The 18,143-nt window shown below is 41.9% G+C and overlaps 2 protein-coding genes across 2 annotated transcripts in view; both read left to right on the forward strand.

Annotated features, from left to right (window-relative positions):
* The window catches only part of OCA2 (OCA2 melanosomal transmembrane protein), a 301,354-nt gene that overhangs the window by 197,754 nt on the left and 85,457 nt on the right, over positions 1-18,143 (forward strand). Inside the window, exons 19-20 of the mRNA XM_050932081.1 lie at positions 4,737-4,796; positions 5,419-5,523. Coding sequence (XP_050788038.1) covers positions 4,737-4,796; positions 5,419-5,523 — 165 coding nt within the window. The remainder of the gene's footprint in view (positions 1-4,736; positions 4,797-5,418; positions 5,524-18,143) is intronic.
* On the forward strand, positions 6,600-8,289 carry LOC127039047 (trichohyalin-like). The gene is made up of 2 exons (XM_050932169.1): positions 6,600-6,623; positions 7,615-8,289. The coding sequence occupies exons 1-2, from the start codon at positions 6,608-6,610 to the stop codon at positions 8,148-8,150; spliced, it is 552 nt and encodes a 183-aa protein (XP_050788126.1). The 5' UTR covers positions 6,600-6,607; the 3' UTR covers positions 8,151-8,289.

Below are 18,143 nucleotides of genomic sequence, written 5' to 3' on the forward strand. Positions count from 1 at the left end.
TTATTTTTGAAATGGGTATTATTGGAGTGTAGGTGTGTAGGCTTGCGTGGCCGCCCCTCACTGTCAATCCCTGAGGGGGGCCACACCTCTTCACTGTCACGCATCTGCAATGGCAGTCTGAATAAGGGGAAATTAGCTGTCTCTAGGACTCAAACCCTCACGCAGGGTAGAGAAGTGAACAGTTCAGAGGCCCAGGCCCTGGAGCAGGACATGGCACCAAGTACAATCTAGGGGGCTCTGGCAAGGGGTGAGTGCCCCAGCAAGTGCAGGTCTCCTGACCTAAGGAGTGTGGAGTACTGCCACCCCAGGGAAGGAGTAGCAGGGGGGATGTAGGCCTGCCCAACGCCCAGCCTAGGGCCCTAACAGCGGCAGAGTGGTCTGCCACTGGGTCATCAGGGATCCTGACCATAACATGCTGACCTAATCTCTGGCAGCGCTGCAGCCAGACTTGGGTTGGCTGCCCCTGGGGCACTTCCTATACTCCCCCTAGGGTGTACCTTCCAAGGGTCATCGTCCATTTCCCCAGGGTACACTGCAAGTGGCAGTCCCAGCAATTCCTCAGCATCCAGCGTGTCTGGACATATGGGTAGCTTGGGGCCCTCCTTGGGACATCAGAAGTCTTCTGCAGGCTCCTGCATCCACAGTGGGGAGAACGTGTCCATCTCCTTTGTTAGCTACCTCTCAACTGAGCTACAGGGTCCACCTTTTATACTTTCTGTTCCTGTCCTTCCCCTCTGCTTCTGGTGTGGATACAGTGGCCTTCCTGGTTCTGCTCAGCAGGGGGCGGCTTGTTGCCCCTAACTGTCAATCTCTGAGGGCGGCCACGCCTCTTCGCTACATGGAGGAAAAGCTCAAATATCATTAATGTTATTGCTACTCTGTACATTTTGTTAAAAATATGAAACTTTTAAAGGGACACTCAAGTAGAAACCAAATTTAGATATGTTTTAAAAAATTAATACAAATGTTTAATAGTTTTGAATTTTCCAGCAAAAGAGTTTTTTCTTTAGATTAAGTATCAGAGGGGTAGCTGTGTTAGTCTGGATCTGTAAAAAGCGACAAAGAGTCCTGTGGCACCTTATAGACTAACAGACGTATTGGAGCATGAGCTTTCACCTGCAAAAGCTTATGCTCCAGTACGTCTGTTAGTCTATAAGGTGCCACAGGACTCTTTGTCGGTTTTCTTTAGATTAAAGATTCCTGTCTGGTGTTTGTATAGTGTATGGAGGAATTTAACTGAAAGACATAGTAATCTGTTTCCTGGGTACTGCAACATTAAATGCAGAAGCGATTCTTCCCTCTTCCAGGGTCAGCAGTGAGATAGCAGCCATTTTGTTTTTCATTTCAAATGCAGAGCATTATATAGGAATCACTGTGCATCCTCTCCCTTTCCCTCTCTCCCTCTGTATTTATTCTCTCTTTTTCTAAAGTAAATGTAATCTAGACTAAAAGTACAATTTTTCTCTTTGTACCCGTGTAATTAATGTACAGCACAGTATTGCTCTAGATATTCTAACTCATCTTTAACGCAAGGGACTTACTAGGTAGGACACTACAATTATCCTCAATTCTTTTTCAGGAGTGCCATGATATTGTGACCTTCCACCAGGAATGACACTAGAGATAGACCTAATAACTGAAAGACAATTCCCCTGTCATTGCAGTGTCATTCTCCCTAGTACCACACAAAAACATGGACATTAGGTTTGAGCCTAACTTCCTATTTGGAATTTGAATGTTAAACCTCCTGACTCAGAAGGAAACACTGCTGCCAGCTGAACCACACTAATATCTCTGGCTCAGCTGTGTTACAGTAGGTGCAGCACCTTTTTGTAGCCTTCCGGTCTGACAGCGCTGTGTTTGACTCCCAGTTGCTCATATTCAAAGCTATATTGTCCATGCTGATTCAATAGGGGACTGGAGAGAGTAAAATAAAAGAGTAGAGGTACTCAGACTGAGAGTTCTGTTGACTTTGAGAGAATTGGTTGTTCTCTCAGGGTCATCTCAATTTTATGTGTCCTGTGCCTCTCATATCACTGGCATGTGGTGCCTGCCCTCTTTCCCCTGTGACCTTCGTGTACTCTTTTTGTTCAATAACCCACCTGAGCAGCTGGAGTTTGAGGGTGTAGTAAGAAATGTACCTGAAGAAGCTTCAGATGACTGCTCTGTTGTTGCTTAGTTTAGCACAGGAAAACAATTATAAGAGGCTAAGCTCTTTGGAGCTGCCAGCAATTCTCAGAAGCTATGAAAAAGTAGGAAATTTGTATTTGTAACAGACAGGCCATCAACATTAGGTAACAAAATTTGTATTAATAGAGCTGCTGAACCTTGAGATGAGATCCTCAAAAGTGCACCTCAATCTCATTATGGACATTCTGGAGAGGGAGGTGACAAGTCAGGGGTCTGCTTCATTATGCTGACTGCTCACAATGGCATAAGTTAGAGCAGCCTCATGACTGTTCTAAATCATGCTGGGACCAGGCCAGTGCAGAATCAGGGGCCCATAATTTTCTCTTCAATGCTCGCCCTCCTCTTCTGTGCTGAGCAGAGCTAAGAGGTGAGAACTGAGCTTAGGGTCTGGGAAAAGGGGAAGAGTTTGGGGAAAGTTGAAGATAGGAGTTGGCCCCTAATAAAAAACTGGAAACGAAACATTCAGTGTGATGACCTGAGCATCCCTAACTGAGATCTAGGCAGTAGAGAATGAAGTTTAGAACACTGATTTTATTTGTTTTGAGTTATTAGTATTCTCACTTGGTGGGGTCCGAATTTCTCTACCTCTGCCATAGACTATGTGGTTCAATAGTCTGGTCTGGACTGATGGAGTAAATAAAGAAGAATTTTTTTTCTTTAACATTTACATTCAGATCTAGGGTATAATGTGACCACTTTGTGCTGTTCTGCCAGCAGAATCTTGATCCAGAGCTGGTGGATAGATAGTCAGAGGATAATTATAATGTGAGAGAGATGGGATTCCTCTGCTGCCATAGAACCAGTGTAGAAGTTCCCACACCACACTCCCTACACCAATATAGTGGTATGGGCAAGGCATCCCTATGCTGCATCTGTGATAAATGAAAGGAGGGGGATAGCTCTCTTTTTTGGACACCCAGCCAGCCAGTTAGCTCTAAATCCCTTTTGGTATTGTTCTCTACTTGCTTTACCTGTAATAGGGTTAAAAAGTCTCCCTGCATAGGTAAAAGGAAGGGAGTGGGCACCTGACCGAAAGGGTCAATGGGAAGGTTAGAATTTATTGAAATTGGGAGGAGGAAAACCCCTTCCCCTTTGTCTGACTGTGGTGTTCTCTGGAGAGAGGGGGACAGAGCAGTGATGCTGTAAAAACCTTTGGGCCAGGTATGAAAAAATCATATCTAGAAATACTCATTTAAAACCCCAGATATGTAAGTAGATCAGGAAATGTCTATGAAGGCACAATTAGGTTTATCTCTGTTTACTTCTTTATGGTTTATGGACTCCTCTGGTCTAACCCCAGGTGTTTTTGTTTTGCTTGTAACCTTTAAGCTGGACCTCAAGAGAGCTGTCTTGATGTAATTGTTTTTTTTTTTTAAATCTAGCAAAAAGGCTAAGTTCCAAATATATTTTCTTTCTTTCTTTTTTTTTTAAATAAAATTTACCTTTTTTTAAGAACAGGATTGAATTTTTGTGTCCTAAGAGGTTGGTGCATATGTTGTTTAATTAGCTGGTGGCAGCAGCTGATTTCCTTTGTTTTCTTTCTTAGCTCTTCCCTGGGGAGGGGAGGGGGGTGAAAGGACTTGGGAATTCCTTCCTGTGGGGTACCCTCAAGTGTGCCTTCCTGGGTTCTCAAAGCAGTTTTTGCACGTGGGTGGTGGCAGCATCTACCCATCCAAGGTCAGAAAAAAGCTGTAACCTTGGGAGTTTAATACGAGCCTGGAGTGGCCGGTATTAATTTTTAGAATCCTTGCGGGCCCCCACCTTCTGCACTTGAAGTGCTAGTATGGGAAATCAGCCTTGACAGCATCAATTCCTGGATGAGGTTTCATCCCTTGAAACTGTCAGCAGCCCGTGTAAATTAGAGCAGCCCTACATACAAGAGTCCTTGGACTGGAAAAATGCAAAAGTGAACTTCATGTAACTTTGCATCTCCATATGCTACCTCCTTGACTTGCACTATGTGTTTCTTGGCAGTAGCTGAGAACGTGATTGATTTTTGGGTTCTGAGTCCAGCTATTTTACAGAAATTCTTTCTTTTTCATTTTTCTTTTTCTTTTTTTTCTTTCTTTTCCCTCTTTTCTTTCTTTGCTGGAAATAAGCCACAAACTTCAGCCCCTGACCTGAACTGTCCAAAGTTTGAAATATTTGCTCTAGGTTCTTTGTTCATATCTATCTAGGTTTCTTTAGGTTTAAAATAATTTGCACTCAAGTATTCAAACAAAATGCATCCACTCCAGAAGAAGGGAAACTTTAAACCTCAGAGTGGTGCTGTTATTGGAGATGAGATCTGTGCTGTACATTCCCTTTAGAGAATATGGGTGACATTTCAAATGCAACAACATTCCACAAATAATGTGGCTCTGTTGACATTTCTACTGTTCTCCTTAGCTTGCCCAGCTGTCATGTGTACCTTACATAGGGTGAATATTGACACATTTTTGAGAGAAAATACCTGTGTTGGCTTTGTTTTAATTAACTTTAAAATATTTATTTCAACTGCATATTTGCTCACATACTATTGGTTGATCCAAATTTCTCTCTTTTAGGCTTTGGCTCATCTTCATTTAATAGATTATATAGGAGAACAGACAGCTTTGTTAATAAAGGTACATTTCAATGTTTACAGTTGTTTCATTCCCAAGATAGAGAAATATTTATATTGCTTTAATAAATATACTGACTAATCATTGCAGATTGAAGGATATGTGAAGGGTTGTATTCCTGCATCAGATGTGCAATGGGTGCATTTCACCCTTCAGTGTGAATGGTCTTCAATATACATCATGTATCCCTCTCCAAAGCCAGAATATATGATCTTATCTAAAGAGTATGTCTTTTTTTCTGTAGTTTTAATTCACTAGTAAAAAAGGTGGGGGAGATAATGTACAGGGGAAAAAAAGCTATATAATTATAGCTGCACAGGACATTTCTTGTATGAAACATAAACATGATTGTTAGAAATGTCACTTGCTGTATGCCTCCTTTCCCAAGTTTCTGTTGACTCAGTAGAGTTATTGTTTGCATAAATCCTTCAGTTATTGCTTTAAAAAATATTTTATATTCATATCACCCTTTTAAAAATGAGTTTGTTGATGATTTAGTGAAGAATCTGTACAATTATGCCATTAGTAGCATGCAGATATATCAAGTTTTTGCTAGAACTGAAAAAAAATGTCAGTTAGCTTTCAGTTTAAATGGAGTTGTAACTTCATTTATTTTTAAAACTAGGTAGTTCCCGAGGATCAGCGCCTAGCAGTTGCTATCATTTTAGTACTCTGGGTCTCTGCTCTGGCATCCTCCCTAATTGACAACATTCCATTCACAGCTACAATGGTATGTCTCTCTTCAGCAGTTGCATTTCTTCTTTCCATTATGTGCAGTGAGTCCAACTATTTGATAACAAGTTTGCTTTGTGAGACCTTAACTGTGTTACAATTTCCTCCACCTCTTAGAGGCAGTGAATATTATTACTGGGCTTATTCATCCCATTCAGGCCTGGTCTATACTATGCGTTTAAACCGATTTTAGCGTGTTAAACTGATTTAACGCTGTACCTGTCCACACTACGAGGCCCTTTATCTCGATATAAAGGGCTCTTTAAATTGGTTTCTGTACTCCTCCCCGATGAGAGGAGTAGCACTAAAATCGGTATTACCATAGGATTAGGGTTAGTGTGGCCGCAAATCGACAGTATTGGCCTCCGGGCGGTATCCCACAGTGCACCACTGTGACCGCTCTGGACAGCAGTCTGAACTCGGATGCACTCTCCAGGTATACAGGAAAAGCCCCGTGAACTTTTGAATTTCATTTCCTGTTTGGCCAGCGTGGAGCTGTGATCAGCATAGGTGACCACACAGAGCTCATCAGCACAGGTAGCAATGCAGTCTTCTGAGAATCGAAAAAGAGCTCCAGCATGGACCGCACGGGAGGTACTGGATCTGATCGCTATATGGAGGAAGATTCAGTGCTAACAGAACTCCGTTCCAAAAGACGAAATGAAAAAATATTTGAAAAAGTTTCCAAGGCTATGATGGCCAAAGACCACACCAGGGACTCAGTGCAGTGCAGAGTGAAAGTTAAGGAGCTCAGACAATCCTACCAGAAAACCAAATCAGCAAACGGAAGGTCCGGGTCAAGGCCGAAAACATGCCACTTCTACGCTGAGCTGCATGCAATTTTAGGGGGCTGCGCCACCACTACCCTACCCCTGTCCATGGATTCTGAGGTGGGGGTTGTAATCTCAACCATGGCTGAGGATTCTGCGGAGGGGGAAGATGAGGAGGAGGAGGAGAAAGAGGAGGACGACCTTGCAGCGAGCACACAGCACTCCGTTAGCCCCAACAGCCAGGAGCTTTTTGTGACTCAGATAGAATTACCCTCCCAACCCTCCCAAGCCACTAGGCCAGACAGTGAAGCCATGGAAGCGACCTCTGGTGAGTGTACCTTTGTAAATATAAAACATGGTTTAAAAGCAAGCGTTTTTTAATGATTGATTTGCCATGAGGGCTTGGGATGCATTCGCGGCCAGTAAAGTTACTGGAAAAGTTTGTTAACATATCTGGGAATGGAGTGGAAATCCTCCAGGGACATCTCCATGAAGCGCTCCTGGAGGTACTCCAAAAGCCTTTGCAGAAGTTTTCTGGGGAAGGCAGCCTTGTTCCGTCCACGATGGTAGGACACTTTATCACGCCATGCATGTAGCAAGTAATCGGGTATCATTGCATGACAAAGCATAGCTGTGTATGGTCCCAGTGATTGCTGGCATTCAAGAAACATCCGTTCTTTATCTCGCTCTGTTATCCTCAGCAGAGTGATATCGTTCATGGTAACCTGGTTGAAATTCAGGAATTTAATTAAGGGGGGACAGAGATGGCCATTTTCCTACTGAGCTGTTGCTTAAAAGAAATCCTTCCTTGCACGTAGCCAAGCGGGGGGAGGGGAGGAAGGATAACATTAAGCTTTTTTGCGTTTGGCTAGCAGGAATCGTCCCAGCTACCAGCCACGCGGTGGGGGACGGAAAGGGGGGTGATTAGCAGTGATCTTCCATGATACTAGCCAAGCGGTGGGGGGAGGGGTAAAGCAATCATCCTAGAGAATTGGATGGGGGGGTTGGCTTCTGCTGCTGCATGTTAACAGGAAGAAGCATCAGAGGGCACTGTGTATATGAAGGCTGGAGAAGCCGAAAGACAATGGCTTACCATGGCCGCATGCAAGCTGAATTCTGATGCCCGGACCTGCGTCTGTGAGATCTGTAACACCAGAGCTGCAGGCACTCAATATTAAGATGCAAAATGTGACCTTGTAGTGAAATCACATGTGCTATATAAGGTGAATAGTGTTGTTCACTGTGAAAGAGTTTAACCATTGTTCTGTAAAATGTATCTTTTTAAATACTTCTCTCCCTTTTTCCCCTCCCTCATGCAGCTGCACATTTTTCAAGCCTCCCTACTCCATCCCGAAGGCTCTCTCAGATAAGGCGGAGGAAAAAGAAGACGCAAGACGAAATGTTCTCGGAAATCATGGAAGTAACCCGCAATGAAAGAGCTCATTTGAATGAGTGGAAGGACGTGGTAGCAAAGTACAGGAAAGATGCCAGTGAACGTGAGGACAGGAGGGACCAACGTGAGGACAGAAGGGACGAACGTGAGGATAGGAGAGATGCTCGAGATGAGAGGTGGCGGCAGGAAGATCAGAGGTGTAGGCAGGAAGACCAGGGGTGGCGGGATGCAACGCTGGAGCTGCTGCGTGATCAAACTGATATCCTCCGACGTCTGGTGGATCTTCAGGAAGAGCAGCGGGGTCACAGAGTGCCACTGCAGCCCCTGTGTAACCACCCTCACCACTCACCATGTTCCATATCTTCCTCACCCAGACATGTAAGAACGCGTGGGGGAAGGCTTCGTGCACCTGCCCACTCCACCCCAGTGGACAGTCCAACCAAGAGGCTGTCATTATATTGAAATGTATTTAATGGCCTTTTCTTTCCCTCCTATGCTCCTCCCAAACCACACCCGGGATACCTTGTCAGTTCTCTGCCTCTTTTTATAATTACTTTTTCATAATGAATACATGATTTTTAAATGATAGAGACTTTATTTCCTTAAGCAAGCTGTAATCGAAGGGGGAGGGTGGGTTGCTTACAGGGAAGGAGTCAATAAAGGGAGGGCGTTCATCAAGGGGAAACGAACACAGCAGTCACACCGTACCTTGGCCCATGATGAAACTCGTTTTCAAAGCTTCTCTGATGTGCACCACTTCCTGGTGTGCTCTTCTAATCGCCCTGGTGTAAGGCTGTGTGTAATCAGCGGCCAAGTGATTTGCCTCAGCCTCCCACCCTGCCATGAAGGTCTCCCCCTTACTCTCACAGAGATTGTGGAGCACACAGCAAGCAGCAATAACAAAGGGGACACTGGTCTGGCTGAGGTCTAAGCGAGTCAGTAATGTGCGCCAGCGCGCCTTTAAACGGCCAAATGCACATTATACCACCATCCTGCACTTGCTTAGCCTGTAATTGAACAGCTCCTGACCACGGTCCAGGCTGCCTGTGTATGGCTTCATGAGCCATGGCATCAAGGGGTAGGCTGGGTCCCCCAGGATAACTCTAGGCATTTCAACATCCCCAACTGTTATTTTCTGGTCTGGGAAGTAATTCCCTTGCTGCAGCAGTTTAAACAGAGCAGTGCTTCTGAAGACGCGAGCGTCATGAACCCTTCCTGGCCATCCCACATGGACGTTGGTGAGACGTCCCTTGTGATCCACCAGTGCTTGCAGCACCATTGAAAAGTACCCCTTGTGGTTTATGTACTGGGTGCCCTGGTGCTCCGGTGCCAAAATAGGGATATGGGTTCCCTCTATTGCCCCCTGACAGTTAGGGAATGCCATTGCAGCAAAGCCATTCACTATGACCTGCATGTTTCCCAGAGTCACAACCTTTCGTAGCAGCAGCTTAATGATTGCTTTGGCTACTTGCATCACAGCAGCCCCCACAGTAGATTTTCCCACTCCAAATTGATTCCCGACTGACCGGTAGCTGTCTAGCGTTGCAAGCTTCCAGAGGGCTATTGCCACTCGCTTCTCCACTGTGAGGGCTGCTCTCATCTTGGTATTATGGCGTTTCAGGGCAGGGGAAAGCAAGTCACAAAGTTCCATGAAAGTGCCCTTATGTATGCGAAAGTTTCGCAGCCACTGGGAATCGTCCCACACCTGCAAAACTATGAGGTCCCACCAGTCTGTGCTTGTTTCCCGGGCCCAAAATCGGCATTCAATGGCTAGAACCTGCCCCATTACCAGCAGGATCTCCAAAGTGCAGGGACCCGCGGTTTGAGATAATTCTGTGTCCATGTCCTCATCACTCTCGTTGCCGCGCTGCCGTAGCCGCCGCCTCCTCCTCACCTGGCTTTGCAGGTCCCGGTTCAGCATAGACTGCACGAGAATGCGCGAGGTGTTTACAACGTCCACTATTGCGGTATTGATCTGAGCAGGGTCCATGCTTGCTGTGCTATGGCGTTTGCACAGTTCACCCAGGAAAAAAGGTGCGAAATGGTTGTCTGCTGCTTTCACGAAGGGAGGAGTGAGGCTATACCCAGAACCACCCGCGACAATGATTTTTGCCCCATCAGGCACTGGGATCTCAACCCAGAATTCCAAGGGGCGGGGGAGACTGCGGGAACTATGGGATAGCTACGGATAGCTACCCACAGTGCAACGCTCCAGAAATCGATGCTAGCCTCGGACCATGGACGCACGCCGTCGAATAATGTGCTTAGGGTGGCCGTGTGCACTCGACTTTATACAATCTGTTTTATAAAACCGGTTTATGTAAAATCGGAATAATCCCGTAGTGTAGACGTACCCTTAGGCATCTCAGGGGCAATTTGCCCATGCAAATATCAAATTTGCAAATGCCATGATGATTAAGTATGAAATTAAGTGCACCATTGTACTTGTATTTTTGCACTGGCCCTGGGCTTCTGGCCTTTTAAGCATCCGGCACTCAAATCTTATTATTTTTACATTAAATCCATAGTGGCACTTCATAGTAATTCATAATGACAATGAATAGTCATTGGGTCAAGGAAAGAGTGAGAACTACTTTATAAAAACCGGTGCTTAGGGCACTAACCTAGAATTTGGGAGACCCAAGATCAAGTCCCTGCTCCAATGCCTATTTACTTATTTATATAAAAAGGGAACAGTTTCAACAGGAGAGAATCAGAGAGGCCCAACCCACTGGAGGAGGCAGTCTGCCTTTGAAACCTTTAGCCCTGTAGTAAGGGCATTCTCCTGCAATGTGGGAAACTGAAGTTCATATCCCATCTCTGTACGAGGCAGAGAGGGGAATTGAAGTTGGGTCTCTCACATGCAAGTTGAGTGCTCTAACCATTGGGGTTAATCTAGTTTAAGCTAAATAGGAACAAAGAATTGGAGCCACACAAGAACAAAACAAAAAATGGATTAAGAGAATCTAGGGAATCTCTCCATTGCTTAACAAATATGATTAATTCTAAATACAAAGGTCGGTGGTCGAGCTGAAAACAAGAGGAGGAGGCTGGAATTTGGCTGACAGATTGTAATCCTAAAGCTCTTTTGTTCACTTCAAGCATTTGATATTGAAGATCCAGATTTCTACCCCAAATCAACATTCAAAAGGAGATGATGTCAGAGTTCATTTAATCAAAATGGTGTTAAATTGTGGAAGTAAAATCGGACAGTTGAATTCAGCATTTTGTCAATGTTTTAGAAAGATGCACTTCTGTCCATCCAGCTCAGCAATAAAGTGTGTTTTCAAGACACTTCAATAAATTTGGTCTAAACTTTGTAATAGTTGTGTTGTAAGAAAAAGAGCAACAACAAGAAAACTCCACAATAAAGTTGGTTCAATGGTTTTCAAACTGGAGTACATTAGCTCTCAACAAGGGGGTATATAAGACAAATCCTGTAATGGCATATTTTATTTAGTGAAATTTAGCAATTTAATCATAGGTATATTATGACCCTATCTCAGATGGCAGTACACAGTAGACTATATTATTTGGAAAGGGTTATGTGGCCTAAAAAAAATTAAAAACCACTGTATCTGTATCTATATGTATCTAAGGGCAGATACAAAAGAGTAGGGCCTACTAGTTCAGAGAGTGGATACTCAATTATTGTATCTCTTGTGTTTTATGTACAGAACTGTAAGCTTTTCATGCTGGGCAATATGTCTGGCTATTTATGCTTGCAGAATGTATGTGGTAAATCACATAGTATTGTTTTTGTTTCATTTCACAAAAATATTCTTGATTTTTCAATGCCCCTGTTCTCTTTAACGTGTGTGTGCTGGATATACCAACAACAACCTAGCTTAAATGCTTTATTTTTTCATTTTAAATGCCTGCTGTCTTAGCACTGTTAATTCAATAGCCAGGGAGTTTTCCCCTAAAAATATTAGGTGTTATAATGGTAATGAAAATCATGTTCCTTATTTTAATTGATTTGTTTTATAAGCTGCATATGTTGAGCCATCTGTTTATATATTTTTTTCTTTTATTAACAGAGACTAAAAATGTAGCCATAATAAATCCTAGTTTTAGTTGACTTTTACTACTATTTTCTCAATATACTGTAATAAATAATTTCTATTAACCACACTGCTGGCAAGGTGACTGAAACTTGACAATTCATTGTTAGAAACCAGATTGACTTTGACCTGCCACTTTTTATCTCGAAAATTGACAGGAGCTCTTCCTTTGCAGTGCTGTATTTTTCACAGGTAACTAATGTCCTCAGTGTCACTTTTATTTTTGGGTCTCTCTTTGTCTTCTACTTTACCAGAGTGTTCTGTACAATCTTCAGTAGTACGGTCCATTGGTAAAAGTGTAAGACTGGACCCTAGCAATCTGCAAAGACAGACTGTCCTTAATGAGACATCAATAGTTTTGAGAACTACAGATACATTTTCCCATGAATACACATTCTGAACAGTGTGTGCAGTTTTCTTTCCAAACAAACACTTTTCTAGTGTGTAATTCTTAGAAAAATATGTACGAAGAATTAACATGGTATAAAATTAAGGTTTTAAAAAACCCTTGAATAAAGAAGATACCATTATCAAGTATGTGCCGGCCAGCTTGTGTGTAGCCTTATGCAAGTGCACAGGAGAGATGTAACATGGTGCCTTCCACCCTCCATTCTGTCCCTATGCTGGCATTGGGCACAGACCTGTGGGGTAGCTGAAGCCACTCTTCCTGGATAGTGCTGGAAGTGTTTCTAGCTTCAGCAGTGGGAAGAGAGAGAGGGACTCTATCACTACCTGTCAGAACTGGGCCAGTTGAGAGAGGAATGCCCATCACTTCCTTTCAAAGGGTGATTGAACTGCTTTTGCAGCAGCAGCATGAGCTAACTTGAGTAGAAAAAGGAATTCTGAGTGAACTGCAGCACAATTCTTCCTCACTGCCTCCCCCCCAATATTCTCCATGGCTTAACAGCCATAATGTAATGCATTATCTATATTTGTGCTTCAAGGAGGGCTTTCCCCATCACATCCTAGCTTTTCCTTCTGCTTAATCTTGCAGTGTGATCAACATCCTATGTGTGTGACTGTTTTTTTTTCATAAAAATGAATTATGTACCAATCATCATTATGTTTTTCACTGTGAGATCAAATTGAAGTTTGTGTCTGTTAAGGACAGACAAAGCTCCTGCTTAAAAAAATATCTTTGGTAATGAGGAAACTTGATAAGAATTTTAAAATATGCTCTGTTTTGAGTATGCCCACTTTGTGATATTTTTGTTTACAAATGATGTAAAACGAAGGATGATCAAGGAAATGGAGGGCCTATTTCGCTCAAGGAGACTAAGAGATGTTGGTTTGTTTAGCCTAGCAAAACAAAGGCTGAGTGGGGTCACGATTGCTTTCTATAAATACATCAGGGGGTATGAAAAGCTATTTAAGTTAAAGGACAATGTTGGCACAAGAACAAATGGGAATGAACTGGCCATGAACAAATTCAGGGTAGAAATTAGAAGGTTTCTAACTATCAATGGAGTGTGGTTCTGGAACAACCTCCTAATGAGAATAGTGGAGATGAATAACCTAACTAGTTGTAAAATGGAGCTTTGATAAGTTTATGAATGGGATTGTATGATGGAGTTGCCTGCAACAGCATGGACTGGACTCAATGACCTGGGAGATCCCTTTCAATCCTATGTTTGAGTCACATACCAAAATCAATTTTCATATAATTTGCTGACTGCTCTCCGTTCCAGTTGCAACAAGGGGGTTTGAAGCAACCCACAAAACCTGGTGAGTCAGGTTCTTTTCTAAGTATTTTCAGATATTCCAAGACCAGAAGGGACTACTGTGATCATTTAGTCAGACCTTCTGTCTAACACAGGCCATACAACTTCCCTCCCCAAAGAATTCCTAGAATATATCTTTTAGAAAAACATCCCATTTTGAATTAAGAAGTTGTCAGTGCTGGAGACCACCACAACTCATGGTAAATTGTTCCAATGGTGAATTACTCTCACCGTTAAAAATCTATGCCTTATTTCTAGTCTGAATTTGTCCAGCTTCAACTTTCAGCCAGGGGTTATACCATTCTCTGCTAGATTGAAGAGCCATTATCAAATATTTGTTTCACATGTAGGGACTTACAGACTGTAATCAGGACACTTCTTAAGCTTCCCTTTGTTATGCTAAGTAGATTGAGCACTTTGAGTTTGTCATTATAAGGCATGTTTTCTAATCTTTTATTCATTCCTGTGGCTCTTCTCTCAACCCTCTCTAATTTATCAACATCCTTCTTGAGTTGTGGAACTGGACCACTGTGTTCCAGCAATGGTTGCACTAGTGCCAAATATGGAGGTAAAATGACCTTTCTACTTCTACTTGAGATTCCCCTGTTTATGCATCACAGGATACATTAGCTCTTTTGACCATAGCATCACACTGGGAGCTCATGTTCAGCTGATTATCCACTATGTCCCCCAAATCTTCTTCAGAGTCGCTGCTTTACAGTCTTACTTTAGTTTTGGGGACATCATCCCAGGCTTCTTTTGTGGCGCCGAGCTGAGAGGAATATGACGACATACTGCATCTTGTAGAATCATTCAGACTTCTGGGATCTGAATTTATTTCCTGAGGCAGATTGTTGGTATTTCCTATAGGTTTTTTTTTGTTTATTTACACCAATGTAACAACCCCAATGTGTGTTTCATACATTTATAAAATTGACTCCACATAAATGAATACCAATATAATCGTATGTGTTATAAAAGCAGTGAAGAAAATGTTTATCTTCAGATTTTTATATTTGCTTTATTTTTATGTTTGTGACACATCCCATTCACTAACCATAGCGCATAATACAGTATAAATAAATACACTCTTAAATGACACTATTTTAATTGAAGGTGTCATTTATATAAAGCGGTTAGATGCCTGGATTGTTCTGTGCACATCAGTTTTGTAGAATCAAGGTTAGTAAGGGGATTGCCTTAATATAACATGTGTTTGAGGGCACTCTTCTTACTTTCAGGTGCAATAATTATTTTCCACAGACATGCCGTCTGTCTCAGTATCTGCAGGCAGACACTTAGCCCTGCAGTGAAAGGGCAAAGAGAAGTTGGCTTTGCTCTGCTGAACCCCATTCTTCACTGTCCCTAAATCCTTCTAACAGCACATTAAACTTTCCAAAAAAGCTAGCAAGCTCTCTAGAAATTAGTGGAGAGATTTCTCCCCAATAAAAACAAGGAAAAGAGTGTAAGAAAGAAACATTAATCTCCTGATATAAAGTTGTTGCTGTCATATAACTACTGTTTGTTCTATTTATAGTCCCTCTAGAGGGTAGGAGAAAGGAGCATAAACTTTGACATATGGTTGACACAAAAATAGAGATTGGCTTTTGCCTCTATTGAAGGGCACTATGTTTTAGCTAAAAAATTTCAAAACATTATTCAGTTCCAAAGAACATGAAATAAATATGGGAAAGGTAGCAGTACTGTGTTTGTTTTAGCCAAATGCATCCTGCTTTGTAATAACCAAATTGATTTGCTGCAGACCCTTGTAAATATATACAGCTTGGTTCAAAGGCAGTTTTATAAGTAATCCTCATCTGAAAAAATATATATATTGAAGTCTAGAATGACACATTTCCTTCCAACCATTTAATATTTTATGTTTCTCTTTGCGGCACTAGGTTAATTGCATCTGTAAATGAGACTGAGGTTTTAAGCATTCAGAGTGAGTTCAAAAGTGATGCATAGAACATATAATTGTATAGATTAACATGACAAAGGACATTAAATGTTATTTAATGAGAGAAATGGAGAATCACTGCTTTTAAACTTAAGTTCATACACTGACTTCTCCTGTGTAAAATATCATTGTTAAAAGAGGAGACATCCAATGATCAAAGGCCTGATCCAAAAGCCAATGAAGAAAATGGAAAGATTCTCATTGACTTCAGTGGTCTTTAGATCAGGTCCTATGTGACAGAGTGCTGGGCAACAACAGCTGAGCCAGTACTCTGGTCACTGCAGCTTTAATAATGACTCCAGAGCAGACACAGTTATCAGAACTGTGCCTAATGGGTGTGCTGAGGAGAACTAAGAGGCTACTCAGACCATTAGGTAGATGATGTAAAAGGAAGGAAGAGGAAGGGAGGGAGGTAGCAGAAGAGAGAGGGAGATTACTTGTCTCTCCTTGTCTCAGGAGCTGAGGACTTCCTAGGCCTATAGATGTAAGACCACATAGTGTATGAGGGTGGTGGAAAACAATATTGTAAATAAACAGCACGGGGTGTTTTACCAGAAAAAGGTCTCTGAGTTGTTTGTGGATTTGAGAAGAGGCATGAGAGAGAGGGGCCCTGCAGCACTCTGCAAGAGTTACTGCTGAAGTGCAAGATGTTTGATTCCTACATACACTACTCAAAGTCATTAGAATGAGGAAACGCTTGGACGGAACTGAAACAATGTAGTTGTGTTGTATCCAACGTTGATTTGGGGGCATTAAGAATTAGTCTTTTTATGAGACTCTGTACTCTGTGTGTCAGCTGGGTAGTTCACAAAACTTGAGGCATTCCTGGGCTCAGAGAAATTTTTTGAACTGGAATTCTGGAACTTTAACTGACTATTTTTCTTTCAACTCAAATCCAGTTCTTGAAAGTTCAAGTTCAAGATGCACCATTGCTTGTGGAGAGTTGCTGTTATTATCAAAAGACACGTGTACACTACATTAAAATCCTAAACCCAGGAGAAATACTTTTCAAATATGTGGAAGAAGGTTATAGTACATCAGACCCAAAATTTGACTTGTATTGTTTGGTGATGATTATATGTTGGATTCCAAGTGTCAGGGAAAATCTGCTGTCAGGAAAAGTTTTGGGGCTTTGATCAAGCTAGTAGGCCCAAAGTATTAGCTGAGTTTGCTTCTTTGTATAAAGGGCATAGAAAGACAGTGATATGGAAAAAATCCCAAGATAGAGGAACAATGACTTTGTGTACATAAGGGGCATAAGTAGGTGAAATGGAAAGTCCCCAGACATGCTGATTTGCAATAATTAAGCTTGTGAAACAAAACCACAGTGAAGGCATTAGAAAAGTCAAACCACAAACGAGACTAGGAATAACAACAGGAAAGGCCGAATATGGAAAACTGATAGTTCAGCTTGCTTTTGACCTGCATTATATTTTGCAGTATATTCCAAATAAGGTAATTAATGTACAATGTGTGTGTAATTTGTCTGTGGTTTTAACTTTTATAAGCTGACTAGAAATTTACGGAAGGCAGAGCAGCTTGCCACCTTGCATGGGGTCATGCTGACTCTCCTTGCATATACGCTCGCATAAAATAAAGGAGCCTCAGGCTGTCTGATCCAAAACTAACCATGTGGTCAATTTTCCACAACACAAGTTCCTTTGAAAGAAAAAATTATATAAGTGATACAGCACTCCATCACGGAGACAAACATATAATGCATGGCTTTGCAATATTTTTCTTCTCTTGCTGCAAAAGCAGCCATCTGAGGGAATTAAAGGTAAACAATCCAATCCTGCTGTCTCTGTTGTTCTCAGAAGGATGACACTATTGATGTTTTTGACAAACAGACTAAGTAGACTTTTAATAAGAAGAATAAGTCACAGCATTTCTAACTGAAAGAAAAATCAATTTGTCAAATACGGAGATAACAATAAAACTGGTGGGGTAAAATATATGTTTGAGTTTCTAACAAGGTATTACATATAGTTTATACAAGATTTTAAAATGTGGATGCCCCCTTTTCATTTAAGAAAATTACAAGATTTTTGTTCTCACTTTAAATCATTGTAATGTATGTTTGTCTCTAGAAAAGATATAAAGAATCATATACTTTTCTGGTGTGACTTGTTTCTAGTAGATTTCAGTGGCCTCAACCAGCAGTGATAACAGGTCATTAGGACCAAATGGGGCTAAAACCCATCAATAATGCCTCAACTGGCACACTATAAATATAGAACTGGATTCTCTAGTGAGAGTGTCAAAAAGAGTCTGTGATCTGGCCATGAATGCCTAGCAGAGAACTGTTTTCTGGGTGTTATTGTGCTGGATCTGCATCTGTTCCTCTGCCTCCCCTCCACAGGGGACACTTAAGGGGTCCTTAAGGAGTCAGCTGTACTCTGCATCTCAGACCATGGCCAGGAAATGTCTGAGCTGCTAGGCCCTAATTCAGTCAAGCATTGCTGGGGTCTTATGTCTGAATTGTGGCATAGGCTCAGTTGGTGAAGAAGGCTCTAGCAGGGAAGATCTTCCTACTGGGAGTCCCCAAAAGGCAAGAAGAGAATTCTATGCTTGTAAACAGACCAATGTTATAGCTTAGCTCTTGGTAGCATTTTCAATTGTTTAATTAAATAGATTTTGTTGATGCTTAGTTCATGGTTAGTGTTACAAGTAATATATATGCATATGTTTTTGTTTATATTTTTTTCAA

Source organism: Gopherus flavomarginatus, chromosome 1, assembly GCF_025201925.1.
Source record: "Gopherus flavomarginatus isolate rGopFla2 chromosome 1, rGopFla2.mat.asm, whole genome shotgun sequence".
Lineage (NCBI taxonomy): Eukaryota > Metazoa > Chordata > Testudines > Testudinidae > Gopherus > Gopherus flavomarginatus.